The following is a 24269-nucleotide window of genomic DNA, read 5'->3' on the forward strand; positions in this document are numbered from 1 at the left end:
GCTCTCATTAAGGAGATAGAGACACATACAAAGAAGAGGGAAAGAGGACAAGGTGACACCCAAAGAGGCAGAGACTCACAGCTCTTTGGGCTGCTGAGATGTTTATAGGGTAAAGGCAGGGGGTCTGGTTCCAAAGTTACATAAAGATAGATGCTTTGTCTTTAGCAATCATACCTAGTGTTACTTTCTGGGTTTTTAGGTAAGAAATGCATCTCACCATAAAACAGCTTATCCTTGAGACAAGGAGCCTGTTATCTGCATTTTAGTAGAGGTGCCTTACATTTTCTTAGGAAGGCATACATTCTGTCAGTTGTTGATTCTTGGGTGAGAAATGCACTACTCAGGAAGAAATACATCCTGTTGTTTCAAAGGTAGCCCTTCTGTTTTTCTAAACACCCTATTTCTGTGTTGCCTTAACCAGGTCTGTTTCCTTAAGTTATCCTGCTTCATGTCCTCTAATATGACCTTTGTTCCTTTACTCTTAAGGGAAGTACATGAAAGAAGATCTCTACTTTCTGTAAGCTGACCGTTCCTCATTTTCCTTTGTCTATCCAGCTTCATTTCCCCTAAAATGACTTTGTTCCCTTAATCTTAAAGTGTGGCCATCCATCTCCTCTAAGCATGAGTTTTTGAATCCCTGGCAGCTATTTATCATGCCTCATATTCCTTAGGCTATCCTGCCTCAGTGTTTCCTAAGTGTTCACAGTTGTCTTACTTAGAGCAGGGTGTTGATAGTGAAGAAAGCCTGTGGCTCACATCCTTTCTTGTGGTATTTAAGGGAAGTGATTATCAAGCAGTAGCGAGGCCATAAGAGTATTGTCTGTTTCCCTAGTTGAAGCAAAGAAATAAAAATATTTTCTATGAATGACGTAAGGGTAGCAGATGCTTATGGAAAACATCCGGGAAGGCCTAGCGCCACCAAAACCTTGTCCATTCGTCAAGCTTTTCTTTCTTTCCCTCCTTTCTCTTACTCTCTTTTGTCTGCAAGCTTTAGCCTTTGCATGCGTGTGTGTGTGTGTGTGTGATGGGACTTGAACTCTGGGCCTGGGCTCTGTCCCCGAGCTCTTCAGCTCCAGGCTACCACCCTACCCTTGAGCCAAGCCCCACTTCCCGTTTTCTAGAGGTTAATTGGAGATGAGAGTCTCAGGTCCTTTTGTGCCCGGGCTGGCTTTAAACCTCGATCCTCAGACCTCAGCCTCTTGAGTAGCTGGGATTACAGGCGTGAGCCACTGCTCCGACAAGCTTTTGCCTTTTGTAGCAAACAGCCCTTGGATGTATCACACCTTCCATGTCTAAAAGGGGGCAGGATCTGAGAAAGTACATCACACCGAGTCCCTCCCTCGCGGCCACTTTACGACAGCGAAGTGTGCTCTTTACGACAGCAGCACGACGTGGGGCCACAGGGCCAATCACGTTGCTCCGAAGGAAGGGCTTCAGCCGGTGCTCGCACATGCGCAGGGCGAGGAGACCTTGGAAGAGCGGTGGAGGCGCTCAGCGGGGGGGAGAGCTTTGGCGGAAAAAGGGAAAAGTCCTGAGGAAAAATGCAGAGCTGGAGTCGAATGTACTGCACCTTGGCCAAGGTGAGGGCTGTCTGGGTGGGGTCGTGCCACGTCAGGGGCGCCATTAGCTGGCACCCCGAGGCCGAGATTCGGCCTATGAGGTGGGGGGCCTGCGGGACCGGGCGGGGACCGGGCGGGGACCGGGCGGGGGCCGCCTCAGCTTGCCGCCGGCCCGGGTCGGCCTCCTCTGGCGGGCGCTGAGTTGTGTCGCCGGGCGTGGGCCCAGCCTCAGGGCCCGGGGGTCGCCCCTGTAGACACACCGGGCCCGTCGGCGCGCGGGCCCCACGTAGGCCTTCACCTTGGCCCGGGGAGCGCACACCCCACCCCGGTCACGGACGGCCCCGTTCTTCGGTCCCGTTCTTCGGTCCGCTACCTGGGCCTAATCCTGACCCCGCAGTCGCCTGCCGTTCCATGGTGGGCGGGGAGCGCTGGGGCCGCCGCCTCTACGGCCCTGTCACCCCTGCTGATCGTCGTCGGAATTGTCCTTAGGTCCTGTGGCTTTCAAGTGCCCTTTGCCATCCGTTCTGGTCCTTCTGTGAATGTAGTGTGAATCGCAGTGGGTTAACAGGAAGGCAGTGTTAGCATTTCACCTCCCCACTAAGTAGAGCTAAGTTGTACACATACGGAATGTGGCTGGGCGTGAAGGTCTCCTTTAAAGATGATCTCGCCTTTCTCATACGTTACCTCTCTCAAACTCGCGATTGAGTCTGCTGAGCTTTGGTCTGCTATCCTGACCTCAGGTTCCATTCGTTGGACCAGAGAACTTGACTGTGTCAGGGTAGGTTTTGTTACTGCTTCTCGTATGTCTGCTGTGACAGGAGCAGGAGCTATTTGCTTTTCTTTGCTGCTCTGCATTCCGTATGGTAGCTTTAGGTCTTTTACAGACATTGTGCAACAATGATGAAACTATTGGAACTGTGCTCTAGAAAATGAGTACATTATTAATATTTTTTTTCTAGTTACCTTGTCTAATTTGTTTTTCCTACTTTGATGGTTCAGGAAGTTGGCAGATTGGTCCGGTTAAACATGGACTATACATATATATACTTGTAGGTTAGAGTGAGGAAACAGGCTGTCGATATGGGTCAGTGGAAGAGCATTTGCCCAGTATGCTCAGGGTTCTGGGTTTGATCCCAGCAACAAAAAAGCAAGAAAAGAAGTGAATAGACAGGGAAACAGTACTTATAAAGAGATTAAAAAGTGGCACACTGATAACTCACACAAGTGGTGGCTCAAGCCTGTAATCTCGATACTCTGGAGGCTGAGATGTGAGGATCAAGATTTAAAGCTAGCCGGGGCACAAAATGACTAGAGACTGTTTTCACCAATTAATCTCTAGAAAAGGGAAATGGGGCTTGGCTCAAGAGTAAGGTGGTAGCCTTGAGCTGAAGAGCTCAGAAACAGCACCCAGGCGGAGTTCAAGCCCCATGACCCACCCCCCCCCCAAAAAAAAGATTAAAAGATGATCATAATGTGGATTATTGGAATTCTTGAATTCAACACTTACAATATGGTCCTGGCACTAACAGTAAGTCACTTTCTAAAAGTTGGCAAAACTTGAATTGGATACAGTTTTATTGGGTTAAATGTAAATGGTTTGTGAAATGAACCAATTAAAAGGTAAAAATGACAAGCTGAAGTTGTGAAGCTTAAATTATTGGTTATGTTAAAGGAGATTAATATGTTAATTCTACATGGCAATAGAAGATTAAATAGTGCTTGAAATATTTGCCCCAAATTGTTATGTTTTCATCAACTTTCAGTAGTTTCAAATTTTGAATTTTTATTTAGTAAAATAGAGATTTAAAAAAAATATTTATCCCCCTTCCCCCTCTCAGAGAGGCCACTTCAGTCGAATATCTCATGGCCTACAAGGAGTTTCTGCAGTGCCTCTGCGAACCTACGCAGATCAGTCAAGTAAGTACTAAGTATGTTTGCTTTTAGCCAAACTGATGGTTCTTTTATATTTTGACATAAAAGCAAAAGAATAGCCGGGCATTGTGGCTCACGGCTTTAATCCAAATTCCTCAGGAGGCTGAGATCTGAGGATCGAGGTTCAAAGCCATCCCAGGCACTAAAGTCGGTGAGACTCTAACCACCAGAAAACTGGAAGTGGTGCAGTGGCTCCAGGAGTAGGGGGTAGCCTTGAGCCGAAAAGCTCAGGGACAACACCAGGCCCAGAGTTCAACTCCCATAACCAGCAAAAGAAAATGGCAAGAGAATATTAGAATCACTCTTAAGTAATTTGGGTTACAGTTTAGTTGTTTATATGCTAAGCATTGGTGTTTTAAGCACTGATAAGTTTATTATACATCTGGTATGTTCCAGGTTGTGAACAAGGCAAAACCCTGGTCTTGGAAAAATGAGTGTAGATAAAAGTCAAAGAATACATAAGTAACATATTTGGGAAAGTCATTGAAATGGAAAACAAGTGACTAGGAGGAAGAGAAATGATTTCCAGTAGGTGTTAGGGAATGCTTTCTGAGAAGGTGATTTCTGCCCAGGCATCTTACTAGAGTGAGAGAGTGGGAGACGGGGATTTCAACAGTGAGAAGGTCTGAGGTGGGAATTAACTAATTCAAGAAATAGTGTGGTTGATGCAGTGTCCTATATAACGCAAAGCGGCTAACGCAAAGGCAAGAAAGGAGCGGGAAATTACATCAGTGGAATGTTTTGTAAGCCAGCCCAGGTGATGGAGTCAAACCCACTTGTGATAGGGAACCATTGAAAGGTTTTGAGAAGAAAAGCAGTTTTAAGAATTGGTGGCCAGGCAGGTGGCTCATGCCTGAGATCTGAGAATCAAGGTTCAAAGCCAGCTCAAAAGGACCTGAGACTCTATCTCTAGTTAACCCCTAGAAAACAGGAAGTAGGGCTTGGCTCAAGGGTAGTGTGTTAGCCTTGAACAGAAGAGCTCTGGGACACCATCCAGTCCCAGAGGTAAAACCCCATGACGCACCAAAAAAAAAAAAAAAAAAAAAGAGAAAAAGAATGAATTTGTTCATTGGGATAAAATTGTTTTAAGACTGTTGAAAATGATAACTTTTGATGCCTTGGATGAACTCTTGGTGAGTTTCTCTAAAGTTTAGCTTGATAAAAATGACTTATCGGGGCTGGGAGTTTGGCCTAGTGGTAGAGTGCTTGCCTAGTGTGCACGAAGACCCGGGTTCGATTCCTCAGTACCACATACATAGAAAAAAGTCAGAAATGGTGCTGATGCTCAAGTGGTAGAGCTCTAGCCTTGAGAAAGTCCAAGGACAGTGCTCAGGCCCTGAGCTCAAGCCCAGAACTGGCAAAAAAAAAAAAAAAAAAATGACTTATCGTCAACTAATCAGCAAAAAAATTAAAAAAGCAGGAAGAGCTGTGGCTCAAGTGCTAGAGCACCAGCCTTGAGTGATAGGCAAAAGTTCTGAGTTCAAGCCCCAGAAAAACAAAACAAAACCCAAACCTTGCCTTAGCACCCATTCTACATGGTTGCATGTCAGTGTCTTGGTGGAATTGAGAATTATTCTAAAAAAAAAAAAAAAAGAGCATACTGTTTCCAGGTTGTTCCTTTAATGTGTCAGTGAGCTGAAAGTAGAAGTGTCTATTTGACATCTCTCTCCTGTGAGGATTCCTAGAGGCTGTGCTTTGTGTCATTCTCCCACTCCTGCTTTCCCTGATCCTCAGAATCTTCACACTCTGAGAGGTTCCGGTTAATGAGTGTTCTTAGCCTGTGCAAGGGCCTGGGTTCAATTCTTGGCACTCTTCTCTTTCTGTCTGTCTCACACTCTCCCATGGCTAGATTTCCCCACTAAGATTATCTGAGTGTGTTCAGTCCTCTTATGCAGTGAGGGTTCTTGGTGTGGCTCAGTTTACCCCAGCACCTCCTTGCCAATGAGAACAGTGTAGGGAAAGTTGCCAGGCTTTAACGTCAATGCTCATTGCTAGAAGAGGATTTGACATTGCTTCCTGCTCTGTATGTAGATTTTCAAGACAGTTGCCAATCCCTTGAACTCAGAGTTAGGTTTTGCTGCTCTTTCAAGGGTTCTGGCATGAACCTGTAAGAACAATGCACCTTTGAATGTTGGGCAGTGAACCACCATTTCTGGCTTTTTGCTGGTTAATTGGATGTAGGCGTCTTCAGGACATGAGTCTTCTCTAGCTGGCTCTAAATTGCAATTCTTTTTTTTTTTGGCCAGTCCTGGGCTTCTGCTCAGGACCTGAGCACTGTCCTTGGGTTTTTTTCCTCAAAGCTAGAACCTTACCACTTGAGCCACAGCACCACTTCTGGCTTTTTCTCTGTGTATGTGATACCAGCAAATTGAATCAGGTCTTCATACATGTTAGGCAAGCACTCTACCACTAGGCCAAACTCCCGGCCTAAATTGCAATTCTTATATCTCAACCTTCTGAGTAGCAGTGGGATTATAGGCCTGAGCTACCGGCATCTGGCTTGTATTGTTTAAGTATAAGCATAGAACAGAAAATAAATGGACTTTTTATTGAGTTATTTAACCTTAATATACTGTGACTCAGTGTCCCTGAACTTTATGACAGAATTTCTGTGAGAAAGGGTGTTAGGAATATTTTTGCTCAGGCTAACCTAAAACTGTGATGTACCAATTTGTCTCTGTGTAGCTGGGATGACAGCTGTGTGTCACTGCACCTATATAAGGTTATCTATCTCAAACCACAACCCTCAATCCTCTTGATCTCTGCTTTAGATGCATCTGGTGCTTAACTGTGTCTCAAGCACAATTTTAACTTTCACGGCATCCCACCATGACTGTTCTCCATTTTATAGATGAAGGGAATTCTCTTACCTGTTATGCGTACACTCTTACCTGTTGTACCTTACATACACTCTTTTTCAGTATCGTTATGATACAGTTCCTATTACAATTTCTGAGGGATTTAAAAAATGTTATTATAATCCAAGTTTATCAAGATTTGCAGTTTTTGTGAGGTATGACCTTCCATTTCATGACAGGAATAAATTTGTTACACTTAGATTAAAGGAACTTACATTGAATGATTTACTTCTCAAGGAAGATAAACATCTAACATGACTGACAAGGGGTCTACAAGCAAAGCCCAGGGAGCTGTGGATTACAGAATTCTTCAGGATTCATGATGATTTCTTTTTTCATTCATTTTTTTTTTTTTTCGTCAGTCCTGGGGATTGGACTCTGGGCCTAGGTGCTGTCCCTGAGCTCTTCAGCTCAAAGCTATTGTCCTACCCTTGGAGCCACAGTGCCATTGCAGATAAGAGCCTAACATTCCTGGGCTGGTTTTGAACCCTTGGTCCTCAGATCTCTGCCTCCTGAGTAGCTAGGATTTCAGTCATGAGCCACTGCACCCAGCTTTTATAATGATTTCTGAAAAAGGTTGGAATGGGAGTGGGTGGTGGTATTTCAGCATGTGGGAATATTTTAATTTGGAAAGAAGCACAGCACATTTGAGGAACTGAGGAAACAGCTAGAATTTATGCGGACTAAAATTGGAGTCATTAAACAATAAGATCACTAGATAAGGGTCAGAACCTTAGTTTTAGCTCTGCTGCTTACTCAGTAGGTGCTTTGGGCTACTATATTCCATTGACCTGTCTGACTTCTTGCTGCTTCTTTGAAATGCAATATTTATGTGTGCTTGCCATCCTCCTACTACAGAAAGGTTAAGTCATTTGACCAAGTTCACACAATTAAGTGGCAGAGCTGCGATTTGAAATCCAGTAAGTAACATTGCAAAGCTCAGGCTCTTGCCTTTGTGCAGATTTGTCTTCTACTATCTCTAAATTCCTATTAGTTATTGTTAAGTAAAACTATAGAATTTAGCCAGGTCACTGGATAGAAAGGTAATACTATAAAACTCATTATTTTCCCATATATAATAATGAGTAGAAACAAAGTAAAATTTGAAATATTAGACAGTAAATTTTAAAGTTAAATTTTAAATTTATTTATTTTTGCCAGTCCTGGGGCCTGAACTTGAGACCTGAGCACTGTCCTTGGGCTTTCTCAAGGCTAAAGCTCTATCCCTTGAGCCACATCACTACTTCCGCCTTTTTTTTGTGTATGTGGTACCGAGGAATTGAATCCACGGCTTCATGTACACTAGGTGAGCCCTCCACCACTAGGTCACACTCTAAGCCTACAATTTTTTTTTTGGGGGGGGGGCGGGTGGAGGGTAGCTTAAACTCTGGGCCTGGGTGCTGTCCCTAAGCTCTTCAGCTCAAGGCTACCCCCCTACACTGGAGCCATAGCCCCACTTCCACTTGCCATTTTCTAGTGATTAATTGGAGATAGAGTCTCAGCTTTGTATTGCCCAGGCTGGCTTTGGGCTGACTTTGAACTGCAATCCTAAGATCTCAGCCACCTGAGTAGCTGGATTGTAGACATGAGCCACTGCGCCCGGCTACAAATTTCTTTTTTCTTTTTCTTTCTTTCTTTTTTTTTTTGTGGGTCCTGAGGCTTGAACTCACTCTACCACTTAAGTCACATATCCACTTCCACACTTCCAGGTTTTTGGGTAGTTAATTGTACATAAAAGTCTCCTGGACTTCATTACTTCTACTGGCTTTCAACCACCATTCTCAATATCTCTGTTTCATGGATAATTAGTATTACAGGAGTGAGCCAAGCAAAATAAGTGTGTTTTTTTGTTTTGTTTTGTTTTTTTGCCAGTCCTGGGCTTGAGCTCAGGGCCTGAGCATTGTCTTTAGACTTTTCAAGGCTAGAGCTCTACCACTTGAGCCTCAGCACCACTTCCTGCTTTTTTCTATATATGTAGTACCGAGGAATTGAACCCTAGTCTTCGTGCATGCGAGGCAAGCACTCTACCACTAGGTCAAACTCCTGGCCTCAATAAAGAACTTGTTTGGGGTAAATATTAAGAGATTTGCTGTTTCATATTAATTTGTTTTTATTGTAGTTGATGCTGATGTAACAGTGATAGGTTCTGGTCCTGGAGGATACGTTGCTGCCATTAAAGCTGCCCAGTTAGGCTTTAAGGTAAGGTTTAAGCTCAAACTAGATGTTAATTTTGTTTTTATATGGTGTAATGAGTCTGCCATTATTCACAGAAGACTTGACAGGTAAAAACATATATTTTTTTAATAGTACAAAGTATTTGTAAGCCAGAAACTAGTGAGGAGGTTTATGCGTTTGTATTGGTTGTATGAAAAATAAAGTTTACTATTTTTCTTCCCAGAGATTTCCTTTAGCTTCTAATCAGTCTTAGGATGACTGTGATAAAAGTAAGATAATAATGGTAGTGTTGGCCTGTCTCAGTGGCTCATGCCTGTAGTCCTAGCTACTCAGGAGGCTGAGATCTGAGGAGCACGGTTCAAAGCCAGCCAGGGCACTAAAGAACATGAAACTCTTACCTCCAATTAATCACTAGAAAACTGGAAGTGGGGCTGTGGCTCAAAGGATAGGACGGTAGCTTTGGTAGCCTTAAGCTGAAGAGCTCAGGGACAGTGCCCAGGCCCAGAGTTCAAGGCCCATGACCCACCAAGAAAAAAAAAAAGGGTAATGTGTTGAAGGCTTGGCTCAGTTGGTAGACCCCTAGCCAGTGAGTGAAAGTAGATGCAAGTACCCAATTCGAGTGTCCTTTGCAGAGCTAGAAAAGGAAAAGAATGGTAATATCAAAAGAAAGCATCTTTTAGCATAATTAATTTACTGCTGGTTCCACCAGTAGATTATGCAGCAGTGGATAAAGAATATGCCCATCCAGTATTAACCTTAGGAGGCTTGAACTTAGGGTCTGGGCACTGTTCCTTTTGTGCATCTCCTATTCAAAACATGATGAAGCAAGGAATGGGTTAAGCAACAGAGCTGGACAAACTGAAGGTATTTTCCCCAACCTCCACATGTAGTTTGGCCCTTTTAAGGGCTTTATGGGGAAAATATACACAAGGGCACATTCCAAGAGATTAATGACAAGAAATCAGCAAGAACTGAGGCAGGCAGATTCAGTAACAGATCCAGGATACCAGGAATCACTAAGTTAAGTAAATGCTGGGACTTCTGTCTCTTGAATGGATTACTGAAGAAGGTCAGACATTCAAATATATCCAGAGTTTTTCACTGGTTTTGAAACACCAAATGAAACACCCAGGGCTTCAGGGTTTTGTTTAGGTGGAACAGTTATAAATCTCTTAAAGAACAGATGAAGTAGCCTGCTTTGCATGACAATGAAGGCTATTGCATTGGACTTGGAAGTACATCAGAGTATATGTGACTAAATGTTTGCTTTGGTTGTAGACAGTCTGCATTGAGAAAAATGAAACACTTGGTGGAACCTGCTTGAATGTTGGTTGTATTCCTTCTAAGGTAAGAGTATGCTTGGTATACCCAGAGATTTTTTTTTCCATGAGGCACAACTATAAGGACATATTGAGACTAGATTATTAGAATAACATTAAAAAATATTAACAGTATGATTTTTAAAACTTAGTTTTCTTTGTAAAACTTTATAGAGTGCTATCACTAGCCCACCACATTTTACATGTCTCAAAAGTAGCTAGTTTCTCATTCAGAACATGACCATGATGTTCCTTTTTTTCTCCTCTCTCTAGCTTTCCATTACCAATGAAACAATTCTTTTGCATCTTTATGTATGTAAGCGTGACTGCTTTTTTGCCTGCCAACCTGAAGGGTGTTCTTAAGCTTTTACTTTTAAAGAAAATAAACTTGATTTTGTTTTTTATTCCAATTGGTTGATTTTTTTTCCCCTTGTCACCGCCTTCAATTAATTACATAAGGAAAGAATGAACTGTTAGTGTTATGCCACTATAAAAGTCTTAAACTAGTCCACATAGAGAAGTAGAGAATGTCATTACATTAGTGCCTTTTGATTACAGAGTGTCTATGTGAATATTTGATAGTTTTGCCTTATTTCCTTTAGGCTTTATTGAATAACTCTCATTATTACCATATGGCCCATGGAAAAGATTTTTCATCTAGAGGAATTGAAGGTAAGTATACTTTAGCAGTACTACTAGACATTGCCTTTTGTGTATGTTGTGTGTAGTGTATCATATAAGTAAGTAGTGAGGAACAAGTAAGAATGGTGGCAGTTGAACTCTGGGCCTGAGTGCTATCTCTGAGCTCTTTAGCCCAAGGCTTACCCCTTGAGTCGCAGCACCACTTCTGGTTTTCTGGTGATTAATTTGGAGGTACGAGTCTCACAGACTTTTTAGTGCCCGGGCTGGCATTGAACCCTGATCCTCAGATCTCCACTTCCTGAGTAGCTAGGATTACAGGTGTGAGCCACCCACCAGTGTGTGTTGGTTGCATGAGGTGATTTCTGAGATGTTTAACTCAATAGAACTATAGAGATATAAATATTTTTATCTTAATGTGGTTGCTTCAGTGCTGTCTTCTGAGTTGTGATTAAAATGTACTAGTTGATTAAACTTAAAATCTTCTGTACTTGAAATTCAAATACATATAATTTAAATTTTTGTTTTATGTAGTTTAGCATTTCCCTTTATTTAAAAGTTAAAGATGATGTTCTGCTTTGCCATTTGAGTTTAATTGTCCTCTGATTAATAACGATTATTGAAAAAGGGTGTAGAATGTGTCACAGTGGGACACATTCATACAGTAATTTTTATTTATTATAGTACTGGTCTTTGAACTTAGGGTTTTGTGTTTTCTAGGTAGGGACTCTACCAGTTAACTCTCATCCCAGATGATATATTTTATTTAGTTCTGCATTTTTACCCAAGACGTCCATTTAACATTGCTCGATAGGTTCTGTTACTGTTATATGGTAATGTCAGCCTTTTTTCTTTTTTATAATTTTATATAATTCTATATAATTGTAAATATGGTTTTAAAATTTAATTCTTTTATATAATTCTATCAACATTAACCTGAATCTTTCAGAGTAAAAAATACTACCTGAAATCTTTCAGAGTAAAAAAATACTACATTGTTTCAAAAATTTAAGGTTTTAAAGGGTTTTTTTGACCATTTGCAGTTTCTGGAGTTCGCTTGAATTTAGAGAAGATGATGGAACAGAAGAGTACTGCAGTAAAAGCTTTAACAGGTGGAATTGCCCATTTATTCAAACAAAATAAGGTTGGTCTTCAGATTTCTGCTTGATTTTTATATGTATGTCAAACACTGCACGCTAAAGAGTGATGCAATTTGATCTTGGCTGTTGGGAGAATTTAAAGTGATGCTGACCTCATCTAGATTTGTAAGGTATAAAATGACTTGCCGCTACATGTGTAGTGTTTATTAAGGAAGTATACTATAAATTAACGAGTATTTTTTCCCTTTTATCTATATATATTAATCAGAAAAAATACTTTAAACTTTGAAAATTTATAAAAGTTATTTCATAGGGGTTGGGAGTTTGGCCTAGTGGTAGAGTGCTTGCCTAGCATGTGTGAAGACCTAGGTTTGATTCCTCAGTACCACATACATAGAAAAAAGCTGGAAATGGTGCTGAGAGCTCTAGCCTTGAGAAAGTCGAAGGACAGTGCTCATGTCCTGAGCTCAAGCCCAGGACTGGCAAAAAAAAAAAAAGAAAATCATAAAGGTTGTTTAAAAAATACTTTAAACTTTGAAAATTCATAAAAGTTATTTCATAAAGGTTGTTCACGTCAATGGCTTTGGAAAGATAACTGGCAAGAATCAAGTCACAGCTACGAAAGCCGATGGCAGCACTCAGGTTATTGATACAAAAAACATTCTTATAGCTACGGGCTCAGAAGTTACTCCTTTTCCTGGAATCACGGTATTTATGCTTCTAATTCTTACAACTGCTAACCTAAGTTTTGGAAATCACTTTGTGCTGTTCACAAAGATTTATGACTAGAATTCTGTAATTTGACAATGATTAAGCCTCAAAAAGTTTCCCATTTTTTTCCTACAGTAATTTTCACTAGAGAACATTTTATTAAACATGTATTTGAATTCAATTTGAAATTAAAGTTAATCATTTTGTTTTGAATGTGGAATGGTAAAATTTAAAGGAGCCATTTTTATTAATATTTTTTATCTTTTAAATATTGTTTGGTCTTTTAAAAAAGTTTTGCTTAACATATACAATTGATTTGATAAAATTGAGTATATAGAAAAGACAAGAAGTTTAATATTGTTAGTGATTTTTATGGAGTGAGATCACAATTAACAAATGACTGGGTTTTTCCAAATAACTTTGGTTGTCTTTGGTTTTCTAGATTGATGAAGATACAATAGTATCATCCACAGGTGCTTTATCATTAAAAAAAGTTCCAGAAAAGATGGTTGTTATTGGTGCAGGAGTAATTGGTGTAGAATTGGTAAGTGTGGTCAGTTTCTTAATCACTTGGAAGGGATTTAATGCCCTGTTTTGTTCTTTGTATAACATCTTAGGCTAGTCAGGTTTTTCACAAAACAATTTTTGGTAATATCAAAATCAAGACAACTTTTTTTTTTTTTTTTTTTTTTGGTGGGTCATGGGGCTTGAACTCAGCTTCGGCGCTGTTCCTGAGCTCTTCAGCTTAAGGCTACTGCCCTACCCTTGAGCCAAACCCCCCTTCCCATTTTCTAGGGGTTAATTGGAAATAGAGTCTCAGGTCCTTTTGTGCCGGGGCTGGCTTTGAACCTTGATCCTCAGATCTCAGCCTCCTGAGTAATTAGGATTACAGGTGTGAGCCACTGCACCTGGCAGACAATTTTTTTTTTGCCAGTCTTGGGAGTTGAACTCAGGGCCTCCCACTGTCCTTGGACACTTTTTACTCAAGGCTGGCACTCTGCCACTTGAGCCATAGCGCTTCTGGTTTTATCTGTGTATGTGGTGCCAAGATATTGAACCCAGGGCTTCATGCATGCCAAGTGAGCACTCTACCAGTAGGCTATGTTCCCCGCCCCCCAAGACAACTTCTTGAGGTAATCATTAGTCATTAATCTTCTGTTTCTTCCTCTTTTTGTTCATTAATACTGGTTTAAGTCTTTGTTAATTTGACACAGCCTTTGACATTATATAACAGTTCTCATTCTGAGCAAGATGAAAATGACACCTTACCATAGTGTACACAACATGAGTCTTCTCACATGTGTTAGAAATATATGTCAATAATGAGTACATTTCTTTGTGGACAATGTCTCCTTTCACTAGTGTACTTTTATATTCTTTATTGTCCGAGCATTTTCTAGTCCAGAAATCTACTTTTTTTATTGTGTTTTCCTGTCTTGACTGGTTTCCTAATTGGTTTGATTCCATTGTCCCTCACTTCTGACACTTTTCTGATATCACTTACTTTGCAAAAATTGTCCTGGTTGAATCCAGCTTTCTCCTTTTTAAAATACTGTTCCCAGAGTGTTAACTGCACCTGAAGGAAATCAGACTCTGTAGATTGGTGTCTGAATAAATTCTTGTTCTCAGACTCCTGCAGGACTCAGACCCTCTTTGTGCTCAAGACTAGTGAACTACTTCATAGCCATAGCACCACTTTTTTTTCTTTTTTTTATTGTAATTAATAAAAGGATTACATGATATTTGCCAGATAGAAGGTGCAATAATTCACGTACATTGATACCCTTTCACATGTCTTGGTACCCATTACCCTCCCCCCACCCCCATCCCATTTTCTTTTTCCCTCTTCCCTATCAAATTTCAAATAACCAAATACAAATAAATTCAATTTATCAGATAACAAAGTGAGATACTATAACAATATGAGATACCCAAGGGACAGCAAAGGAGATGAGAGATAACATAGTACATTTAGGACAACAATCATTCATTGTATGGCTTTTGTTTCAATATCCTGGAGGTCCTTTCAATTAGCTTCATACTATATGGCCTTATGTATCAAGATTTTGCTCTATTGCAGATCTCTGCTAGTAGAGCCCAAGGTTTCTACTGATTATGACAAATGAGGGAAACCATTGAGCCTAAGTTCCTTTGAGTGTGGCTTAGTTCACTTAATATGATCTTTTCTAAATCTTTCCATTTCCTAACAAATGGGGCGATGTTGTTTTTTCTGACAGCAGCATAGAATTCCATTGTGTACAAATACCACAACTTGTTGATCCACTCATCAACTGAGGGACATCTAGGTTGGTTCCGTATCTTTGCTATGGTGAATAATGCTGCAATGAACATTGCTGTGCTAGTGGATTTAGTATGCCCTAGATTCTGGATGGTTGGGTAAATGCCAAGTAGTGGAATACAGCACCACTTTTTTTTCCAGCTTTTCTGCGTCGTTTATTGGAAATGAGTCTCATGGATTTTTCTGCCCAGTCTGGCTTCGAACCTCCATCCTCAGATTTCAACCTCCTGAGTAGCTAGGATTATAGGCAAGAAACACCCGTGCCCAGCTTTTGTTTACTTTTGACTTTCCTTTAAGACCTCTCAGCAAGAGTTGAGTGATACCTGAATCTGAATTGTTAATCATTCCCACCCACCCCCGCAGTACTGGGGTTTGAACTCAGAGCCTTGTAGTAGGCCAGTGGTAGGCAGGTGCTCTACCATTGGGCTCTGTTAGGTTGAGACTTTAATGATTTACAGGTCTTGAGAGTTTTATGCGTTTATTTATTTGCCTGCCTTTTCCCATATCTTTTCTGTGTAATTGGTATTGTGTTTTGACTCAGCCTTGTACCATTTAACCATACCCCAACCATTTTTTTTATTAAAGAATTTATTAACATTGATTTTTACATCATATTTGAAATAACGTGTTTAACAAACAAGTATTCAGGAAGGGAATCTCTATATACAATCACTGGCACTTAGATTTTAGAACATAATTAAAATTAGGCTGAGGGTTTGTATGTCATAGATACATATTAATCTATGTAATAAACCGTCATTTTTTTTTATAAGAGTCTCCCATTTCTCCCAAGCCTGGTCTTAGATTGAGATCTTTCTACTTATGGCTTCTAATGTAGCTTATATCATAGGCTTGTACTCCCATGTCCTGTTTTATTGAGATGAGATCTCCCTCCCTCCCCCCTTCTCTCTCTCTCTCTCTCTCTCTCTCTCTCTCTCTCTCTCTCTCTCTCTCTCTCTCTCTCTCTCTGTCTCTGTCTCTCTCTCTCTCTCTCTCTCTGTCTCTCTCTCTCTGTCTCTCTCTCTCTCTCTCTCTCTCTCTCTCTGTCCTTCTCCCCCCCCATTCCTCCCCCTCCTTTCTGCCTCAGCTGGCTGCAAGCTGAGCTTAAGGTGTGTGGTGTTACCCCTCCCTCACTCTCTCCCAGTTTTTCCCTCCTTTCCCCACCTAGGAATTGTGTAGTTCATTTTTAACATAGTATCTAGTGCATATTGCTGCTAATTTCTAGTAAGTACCTCTGCTACATTTGTGTTCACCCTTTGTGCGTCCATTTCTGTGTACCGCCCCCATAGACAAATGGCCAAACAAGACAAAAAACCCACAGTGAAAGTTCTATCATAGGTGTTTGCAAGTACATTTTTACCTGTTTATGGCTTTAAAAAAAGTATATATTTATGTGTATGTGTGTGTGTGTGTGTGTGTGTGTGTGTGTAATATATATATATATATATATATATAATTTTTGTTTATGTGGTACTGAAGAATCGAACCCAGGGCTCTGCATGTTAGGCAGTACTTAGCCTCTAAGCTACATTCCCAGCCCCAGTATGTGGCTTTTTATTTTCTTGGCTTAATACTTCTGATAATACAGTTTTGATGGTGGTCTAATTTATCATATTTTGTTTTATGAATTGTGCTGCTGGTGGTGTGTCTAAGAAATCTTTGCATAAACTCCAGTATCAGAGATTATATTATATTTGAGTCTTTTCCTAAAAGTTTTATAGTCTTGGATTTTAGATCCAACCATTTTAAGTTTTATATATAATTACTGTTGGAGTTTTAGTGACTTACTAATAATTTAGCTCTCATCAACAAAATATATGAAATGTATAAAATGAATGTACAAACCTTATTGGAAAAGCAAACTCAGGTCATATTGTTTTACACACACACACACACACGCACGCACACACACACTCCAGTCCTGGAGTTTGACATCAGGATCTAGGCACTGTACCCAGCACTTTTTTGCTCAAGCACTCTGCCACTTGAATCATTGCTCTATTTCTGGCTTTAGTTAGAGATAAATTTTATGGAGTTTCTTGCCTGGGCTGGCTTCAAACTGTAATCCACAGAATTAAACCTCTTGAGTAGCTATGATTACAGGTGTGAGCCACTGGTGCCCATCTATTAGATGATTTTAATGTAAATTCTTTCAAAGGGTTTGTTTCTAGTGTTTCATACTTAATGTAGTAGTAAACTTTATGTTCATCTTGCTTACATGTAGCTTTTGTATAATTCAGAAATTAGGCTAATGGGTAAAATGTTGAGAAAAAACAATTCAGTTTGAATTACTTGAATAAAGTTATCTTTCCTTGGTTGAGAAAATAAGTACAAAGATAGGCAGTTTAAAACCAAATTTTTGGTATGTATTAGGAGTAAGAACCTAGTTTCTCTCCCTGGGCCTTTGGACTTTTCCCTTTTGTCAGTTACCACTCCTCTCACAGTTGTCTGTTCAGTCCCTTCTTTCACTGCTTCTAGTCTTTGTAAAAGTGGCATTCACTCAGTGGAAGCCTCTGCAAAAAAATCACTGTTGGAAGTTGCAATCCTCTTTTTCAGCAATCTCAGTTGGCTGGCTTTTCTTGTACTGTACTGTCATGGAGCATGGGTTTTATGTAACCATTTCATCTCCAAGCAGCTTTGTTGTCTCCCACACACCTTAGAAGCTGAGAGGTGTCTAGTGTGTTCTAGGACCTCAGTGAACGTTGAGTAAGGAACTAAGTGTATGAAGTAACACCAGGTTAAGTGTAAGCTGCTAATAAAAACCATTAGCAAAAGAAGGAGTATTACAATACAGTACATTATTTAAGATGATTTAGTAAATATTTGCTGTGAATATTGATTTTGTATGATTATCAGAGTTATTTTTGGATTGTTGTTTCCAGGGTTCAGTTTGGCAAAGACTTGGTGCAGATGTGACAGCGGTTGAATTTTTGGGTCATGTAGGTGGACTTGGAATTGACATGGAAATATCTAAAACATTTCAACGCGTACTTCAAAAGCAAGGTTTTAAATTTAAATTGAATACCAAGGTCACTGGTGCTACCAAGAAGTCAGATGGAAAAATAGATGTATCGTAAGTATGGTACATTTTTTTCTTTTTTTTTGGTATATCATCTTTAAGAAACATTCAGTAACAAAGGTGATAGAGTTTTGGTAACTTAAGGCTGTTCTGTTGGCTTAATATGCTTATCATTTAATAGTTAATTTTGTGCTAGAGATTGTAGTTAGATTTTGTCATTATAACATGTTTTCATAGTACAAATTAGACCCATGTATGAGGAAATCAATAGTATTAGATTATTGACATTCTATTAAGTACTTAGGCAATTTAATGAAATAACTTGGCTAAGCACACTATTAGGTAGTTCAGCTAGTACTGGATGTTTCTTACTGAGAATTTTGGTGGTATTTTGGGGGTAGTCATGATGCTAGTGCTTTTTTTTTAAGGGGGTGTTTCTTTTGAGATAGAACCTACTGTTGACCCAGATAGGCTTCATACTTGGAATTCTCTTTCCTTAGCCTTCTAAATACCCCTCTACACCTATCCTGTGCCATGTAGGACAGGTCTTGAACTCAAGACCTTCTGGTTTTACTCAGCTTTCATCTTCATAGCTGTCGTTCTTCTACTTTAAGCCACATGCCTTCACAGCATTTTGCTGAGATGTCGTAGACTTTTCTGCCCAATCTGGCTTCAAGCTGTAATCTGTAGGTGTAAGCCTCCTGATAAGCTGGCTTACTCAAGTGAGCCAGCAGGTCCTGGCTTGAGTTAACTTAACCTACATTAGTAATATGTGGGAATTTTAGTGTGATACTTCCATACATACACATAGTGCACTTTGAACATGTTCACCTACCTCCACTATATTCTTTTCCCTCCTCCCCACTTTTTCCAAGTGGAATTTGATAGTTTCATCATATTGTATTCATATGCAGGTTTATGTGTGTAGGAGTATGATACTCATATAAAATACAGCATATATACATTGTACAAAGGAGTTAGCAGTCAAATGAGTTTATGAATACAGTGCATCTTGATGCCACCATTTTCATTATCATACTTTATTCACCCCTGTCCCTCAAACTCTTTTCAATTTTCTCCCCCTGCCCCCCTCTCCTTTTTTTTTTAACTCAAGGCTAGCACTTCAGTACTTGAGACACAACTTCTGGTGACACAAATTCTGGCCTTTTTGCACGTAAAGTCTCACGGACTTTTAAAAAAAACACCAGGGCTGGCTTGGAACCACAATTCTGAGATCTCAGCCTCCTGAGTAGCTTGGACTACAGGAATTGCCACTCTTCAGTTTTCTTATTGTAGGGATTGACTTGGGGACTGGGGGCTGTCTCTGAGCTTCTTTGCTCAAGGATAGGGTTCTGCCACTTTCAGTCCACCACCACACTTTGAGTTTTGTTGTGGTTAATTGGAGATAAGAGTCTTGAAGATTATCCTGCCTGAACTAAGCATTCTCCTCCCCCTTCCTCTTTTCAGCTACCCTCTCCCCTTCCTACCCTTTCAAATACCAATTTCCTGATACTCTGTTTCCTTGGACTATGAGTTTTTCTAAGGAGTTGCACTGTTTGAATTCTCCCCTACAAATACTATATTTTGGTTAACACATTTGTGTACACTTAGATACAACCCCTGTGTACTTGTACATTTATAGATTAGAGATCTAACTTCTACATATGAGATAAAAAAACATGCATCCTTTATCTCTCTGGATCTGATAGATTTTTTTTCAGGTCTGTCTGTTTTTATTGCAAATGATAAAATAACAGTCTTCCTATTGGATAAAATTCACTGTCAGTATTGACAGTGAGTCCTTCGAAAAGTTTGAGATTAAAATTTTACCTCTTATTATATGTATGTACACATGTGTTTAAGAAAGTTAAAACATTGTTCCTTATTTAGCATTGAAGCTGCTGGTGGTGATAAAGCTGAAGTTATCACTTGTGATGTACTCTTGGTCTGCATTGGCCGGCGACCCTTTACTCAGAATTTGGGACTAGAAGAGCTTGGAATTGAACTAGATCCCAGAGGTAGAATTCCAGTCAATAGCAGATTCCAAACCAAAATTCCAAAGTAAGTTGGGTAATCATCCTTTCTGTACTAGCAATGTTACTGGTAAATGTTTCCAGCCAGGTCATCATGTTTGTAACTGTCAGACAAATATAATGTAATAGTGAAGACTTTTTTAAATCTTTCATAATTTTTTTTTTTTGCCAGTCCTGGGCTTGAGCTCAGGGTATGAGCCCTGTCCTTGGACTTTTTCAAGGCTAGAGCTCTACTACTTGAGCCTCAGCACCAGTTCCGGCTTTTTTCTATGTATGTGGTACCAAGGAATTGAACCCAGGTCTTCGTGCATGCTACGCAAGCACTCTACCACTAGGCCAAACTCCCGAGCCCTCATAATTATTTTTTAAATTTAAGAAATTTTATTTTCTACATTCTGAATATTTTAAAATGGAATTTCACTGCATTTCTGAAGCTGGTCTTGAACTCCTGGACTCAAGTGATTTTTCCCGCCTCAGCCTTCCAAGTGCTAAAGCATTTTCAATAATTTTTACATTTATTTCACACACTTTTAAAAATACAATTTGTGTCATGCTTTAAAAATATATTGGCTTTGGGGAAAATGTATTTTTATTTTTTGCCAGTTCTGAAGCTTAAACTCAGGACCTGGGAATTGTCCTTGAACTTCTTTTACTGAAGGCTAGCTAGCTAGCACTCTACCACTCTACTCCTTCGGCCTTTTCCTGTGTATGTGGTGCTGAGGAAGCCAACCCAGGGCTTTGTGCATGCTAGGCAAGCACTCTGTTACTAAGGCACATTCCCAGCCATGAAAACATACTTAAAAGATGTTAAAATATCTGTTTTTGTTGCTCTAAGACTAAGTACTTGAACTTGGATTTTAGAGGAGCTGCTTCTGAAATACTTTGGGGTCACTCAGTAGCTCAAATCATACTTTTGTTTTGGTGGTGTAACTGAAATATCTTTAAGAAGCTCACTTTGTTCTGTTTGATTTCTGGTAGTATCTACGCTATTGGTGATGTGGTTGCTGGTCCAATGCTGGCTCACAAAGCGGAGGACGAGGGTATCATCTGTGTTGAAGGAATGGCAGGTGGTGCTGTGCATATTGACTACAACTGTGTGCCGTCAGTGATTTACACACATCCTGAAGTTGCTTGGGTTGGCAAGTCAGAAGAACAGTTAAAGGAAGAGGTAATCCTAAATATGGACTGAATTACTCCATTGGGCAAAGCTAAGCTATTAGCAATAGTGGCTGAGAAAAGGCATCTTACCACTGCCTTAATACTTTTTTTTTTCCGATAGATTTTTTATTGTAATTAATAGAAGGGTTATATTCACCAGATAGAAGGTGCATTACTTCACATACATTGATACCCTTTCTCATGTCTTGGTCCCATTTCTCTCCTCCCCACCCCTTGTCTTGCCTTAATACTTTTAATTACTGTTAAGCATACCAAGGATTATTTTTTCCTTTTCTAGCATCATAAAGAGATCACTGTTAGATTTGCCAACAGTAAAAGAGGGGCAGATAAACTAGCTGTGTTTCAAAAACACCACAGTTTTGTGTTTGGCTTTGAAATATAACCAGATATTTATAGACATATAATATAGGCAGACAAAGTGAAAAGAACTTAATCAGTGCTTACATAGGTTTTTATATTGTCTCACAGGGTGTTGAGTACAAAGTTGGGAAATTCCCATTTGCTGCAAATAGCAGAGCTAAGACAAATGCTGACACTGATGGTATGGTGAAGATTCTTGGACAGAAATCCACAGACCGAATACTAGGAGCACATATTTTAGGACCAGTGAGTATTGTAAAGGCAAACAAATGTTTATTAAGGTTTCTGGAAATCTGTTTACATTTTGATGTTGCTACCAACGATTGATATGATGCTTTCTTTTTCTTTCTTGTGCTTGTGTTAAGACTTGAAGTTGCCCTTGTGCTCTTGCTTGGGTTTCTTGCTCACAATTTGCATTCTACCTCCAGATTAGCATTTACTGATTAATTGGTGATAGTCTCAGACTAAAGTCTACCCAGTCTGAAGATCCTCTCACTCTTCAGCAGTCAGGATTGTAGCTTGAACTATAGTACTAAGCTTGTGCATTGTTTCTAGTAGGGTACCCCTAGCACTTTTTTAATTTTTTCCTTGCTAGTCCTGGGTCTTGAACTCAGGATCTGAGCACTGTCCTTGGGCTTTCCTCAAGGCTAGTGCTCTATCCTTTTGAGTCACAGCACCACTTCCAGCTTTTTCTGTGTATGATGTACCAAGGAATGGAACCAGGGCTTCATGCATGCTAAGCAAGCACTCTACCACTAGGCCATGCTCCTGGTCCTGCCTTATTCCCCCTCCTCCCTTCCCCCCCCCATAATCTTTCAGTATTGCTTGCCATACCATCTACACTTTTATTTTTTTGTTAGGTAGTGGGGCTTGAACTCTAGGCCTGGGCACTTGAGCTCTTGAGATCAAGGCTAGCACTCTACCACTTAAGCTGCAATGCCACTTCTGGCCTTTTCTGTGTATGTGGTACCAAGGATTCGAACCCAGGGCTTTGTGCATGCTTGCAGAGCACTCTACCACTAGGCCACACTCCTCCACCATCTATTTTCTATATTGCATGCAGCTGAAGTGTTTTCTCTAAAGCGTAGACCAAGCCACCTTCCTGCTTCAAACCTTGCAGTGGTACTTTTCAACCTGTTGCATTTGAGGCTTCTCTGAATATACTTCTGCCCTGCCTACCTTTCTGACCTCATCTGTTTTTGTTCTCACTTTGCTCACTGATTTCTTGTTATGCCAGTCTTTACTCAATTGTCTTAAAAGACCAAGTTAGTTCATTTTTTAGTGCCTTTCTGCTTACAGTACTCTCCACCTAGAAAACTCTACTCCCAGACCTTTGTTTGGCTGGTTCTTAGTCAGGCCTCAGCTCAGCTGTTGTTAACCCTCCTAAGTGTTGTTGTCTCCTAAGGAAAACCTTAAGACATTACTAAGTGTAAAACCTGTTCTCCTATAGGTATCCAAAAGACAACAGAATATTTTGAGTGTTACATGTTGGCTGTCTTCCAGTTTTGCAGTCACTTTGTAAGGTAGATGCTATTATTTTTGAAGAGATGAAGTGAAGCACATGCATGTAGCTAGTGAATGGTTAAGAGCCATAGGATTTGCATCTAGACTGACACCAGAGTTCAAGGTCTTACGTATCACCTTCTCTGCTTTTCCTCACTCTTCCTCAACTGCTGTGCCAGTCTTAAGAAAGCCTGGTTTCTTAATCATCGCTATGCTTCTCTGACATGACACATTGGCCCTAGAAATAAAACTTCTTCTTGGCTTGTATTTAAAGGGTGCTGGAGAGATGGTAAATGAAGCTGCTCTGGCTTTGGAGTATGGTGCATCCTGTGAAGATGTAGCTAGAGTCTGCCATGCACATCCGGTAATTATTAACAACACACAGAATGGGTACTTCAGTTTTCTTCTACCTCATAAGTTTGATTTTTAATTCTATATTTTTTTCCTTTGCAGACCTTATCCGAAGCTTTTAGAGAGGCAAATCTGGCTGCATCATTTGGCAAAGCAATCAACTTTTAAACTAGAAGATAACTTTTTTCCTGTAATTTCCTGGAGGCTTTTGTAGAGGTCTCATTAAGAAATTCTAAGGATTGAATTATGAAACTTAGAAGGCATTTAATAGTTGTGGACAGAATGGAGTAATTTTATATATCTATATTTAAAGTATTTTATTTCAGTGCATTAGCATGTGAGACAAAGCTGTGATAGTAGCATCCTGGGAAGTTTCCATCAAGCCATGTTTTCATGCTGTTTATGAATGGTACAGCTCCATTGACTTAAAGTTACATGGCTTTTTATCTCTTTTTCAAGGAAGGGACTTGAGTATGGCTTGTAAACAGTTGTATTTGAAGGAAAGGGATCAAGTTAAATCTGGTTTTCATATTGGAAAGATGTTATTCAAGATTCAGATATGTATAAACTGAATTGATGTAAATAAAAGTAACCATTTTGTTTTATTTAACTCCTAAAATCTTGCAGTTTAGGTTTGGGTTTTTAAGAGTCTGTTGAGGTCAAGGATAGTTACTCAAAATGTCTACAAAACTCATTAAATGGAGACTAAAATGTATGACAACAAGCAATGAAGATGTCAAAATAAATGTCTTAAATGTTTATTTACTAGTTATTCTGAGTACATTTTGAGACGGTCCTAATTCTTTTGACTACCTCTATTGTTGCTTTTATAGGCCACATTGTATCTTGTCTTTATATTTGCAATGCTGAGGTATTCTTTCATCTTCCATTCTTTCCATCTTTTACAGGGATCTACCAAGTGTTTACAAAGATTTTTGGAGAAATATTACTTAAATATTTAATCTGCTGTATGCTAATGGCAAATGATATTTTCTTTAAAGCTAGAAGATATGCATTTACTGCTAAATGTTTAAGATGGTTTATCCTAAGACCAAGTACTAAAAATATGTTAAATAGGTTTTTGCATATTATAACTCTTAATTGAGCATCATTTCAGATTGAAGAGTTCCAAAATTTGGTTTTGATAACAGAGATTTCTAAAAGGGAAAGTAAATAAAAAATTTTAAATACTAGAACTACATGAACTCCATATTCACTTGTGATCTAAACCT

General features: G+C 39.8%; 1 protein-coding gene across 1 annotated transcript; it reads left to right on the forward strand.

Moving 5' to 3' along the window:
* Positions 1–1443: 1443 nt before the first annotated feature.
* Positions 1444–23798, forward strand: Dld (dihydrolipoamide dehydrogenase). Its single transcript, XM_090333005.1, has 14 exons — positions 1444–1580; positions 3398–3476; positions 8469–8548; positions 9803–9871; positions 10446–10515; positions 11526–11626; positions 12147–12290; positions 12736–12837; positions 17475–17665; positions 19502–19672; positions 20623–20812; positions 21292–21429; positions 22961–23050; positions 23140–23798. Exons 1-14 carry the CDS (start codon positions 1542–1544, stop codon positions 23203–23205), a joined length of 1530 nt encoding a protein of 509 aa, XP_090189131.1. The 5' UTR covers positions 1444–1541; the 3' UTR covers positions 23206–23798.
* Positions 23799–24269: the final 471 nt, after the last annotated feature.

Source organism: Megascapheus bottae, chromosome 5 (assembly GCF_031878675.1).
Source record: "Megascapheus bottae isolate mThoBot1 chromosome 5, mThoBot2.hap1, whole genome shotgun sequence".
NCBI classification, from domain to species: domain Eukaryota; kingdom Metazoa; phylum Chordata; class Mammalia; order Rodentia; family Geomyidae; genus Megascapheus; species Megascapheus bottae.

What these genes read in the sequence shown, in the direction of transcription:
- Dld (XM_090333005.1), top strand. Translation starts at nt 1,542, where the DNA reads ATGCAGAGCTGGAGTCGAATGTACTGCACCTTGGCCAAG. An exon ending in CTGCCCAGTTAGGCTTTAAG is followed by an intron (nt 8,549 to 9,802) that starts GTAAGGTTTAAG and finishes CTTTGGTTGTAG; the next exon opens with ACAGTCTGCATTGAGAAAAA. An exon ending in TTCATCTAGAGGAATTGAAG is followed by an intron (nt 10,516 to 11,525) that starts GTAAGTATACTT and finishes GACCATTTGCAG; the next exon opens with TTTCTGGAGTTCGCTTGAAT.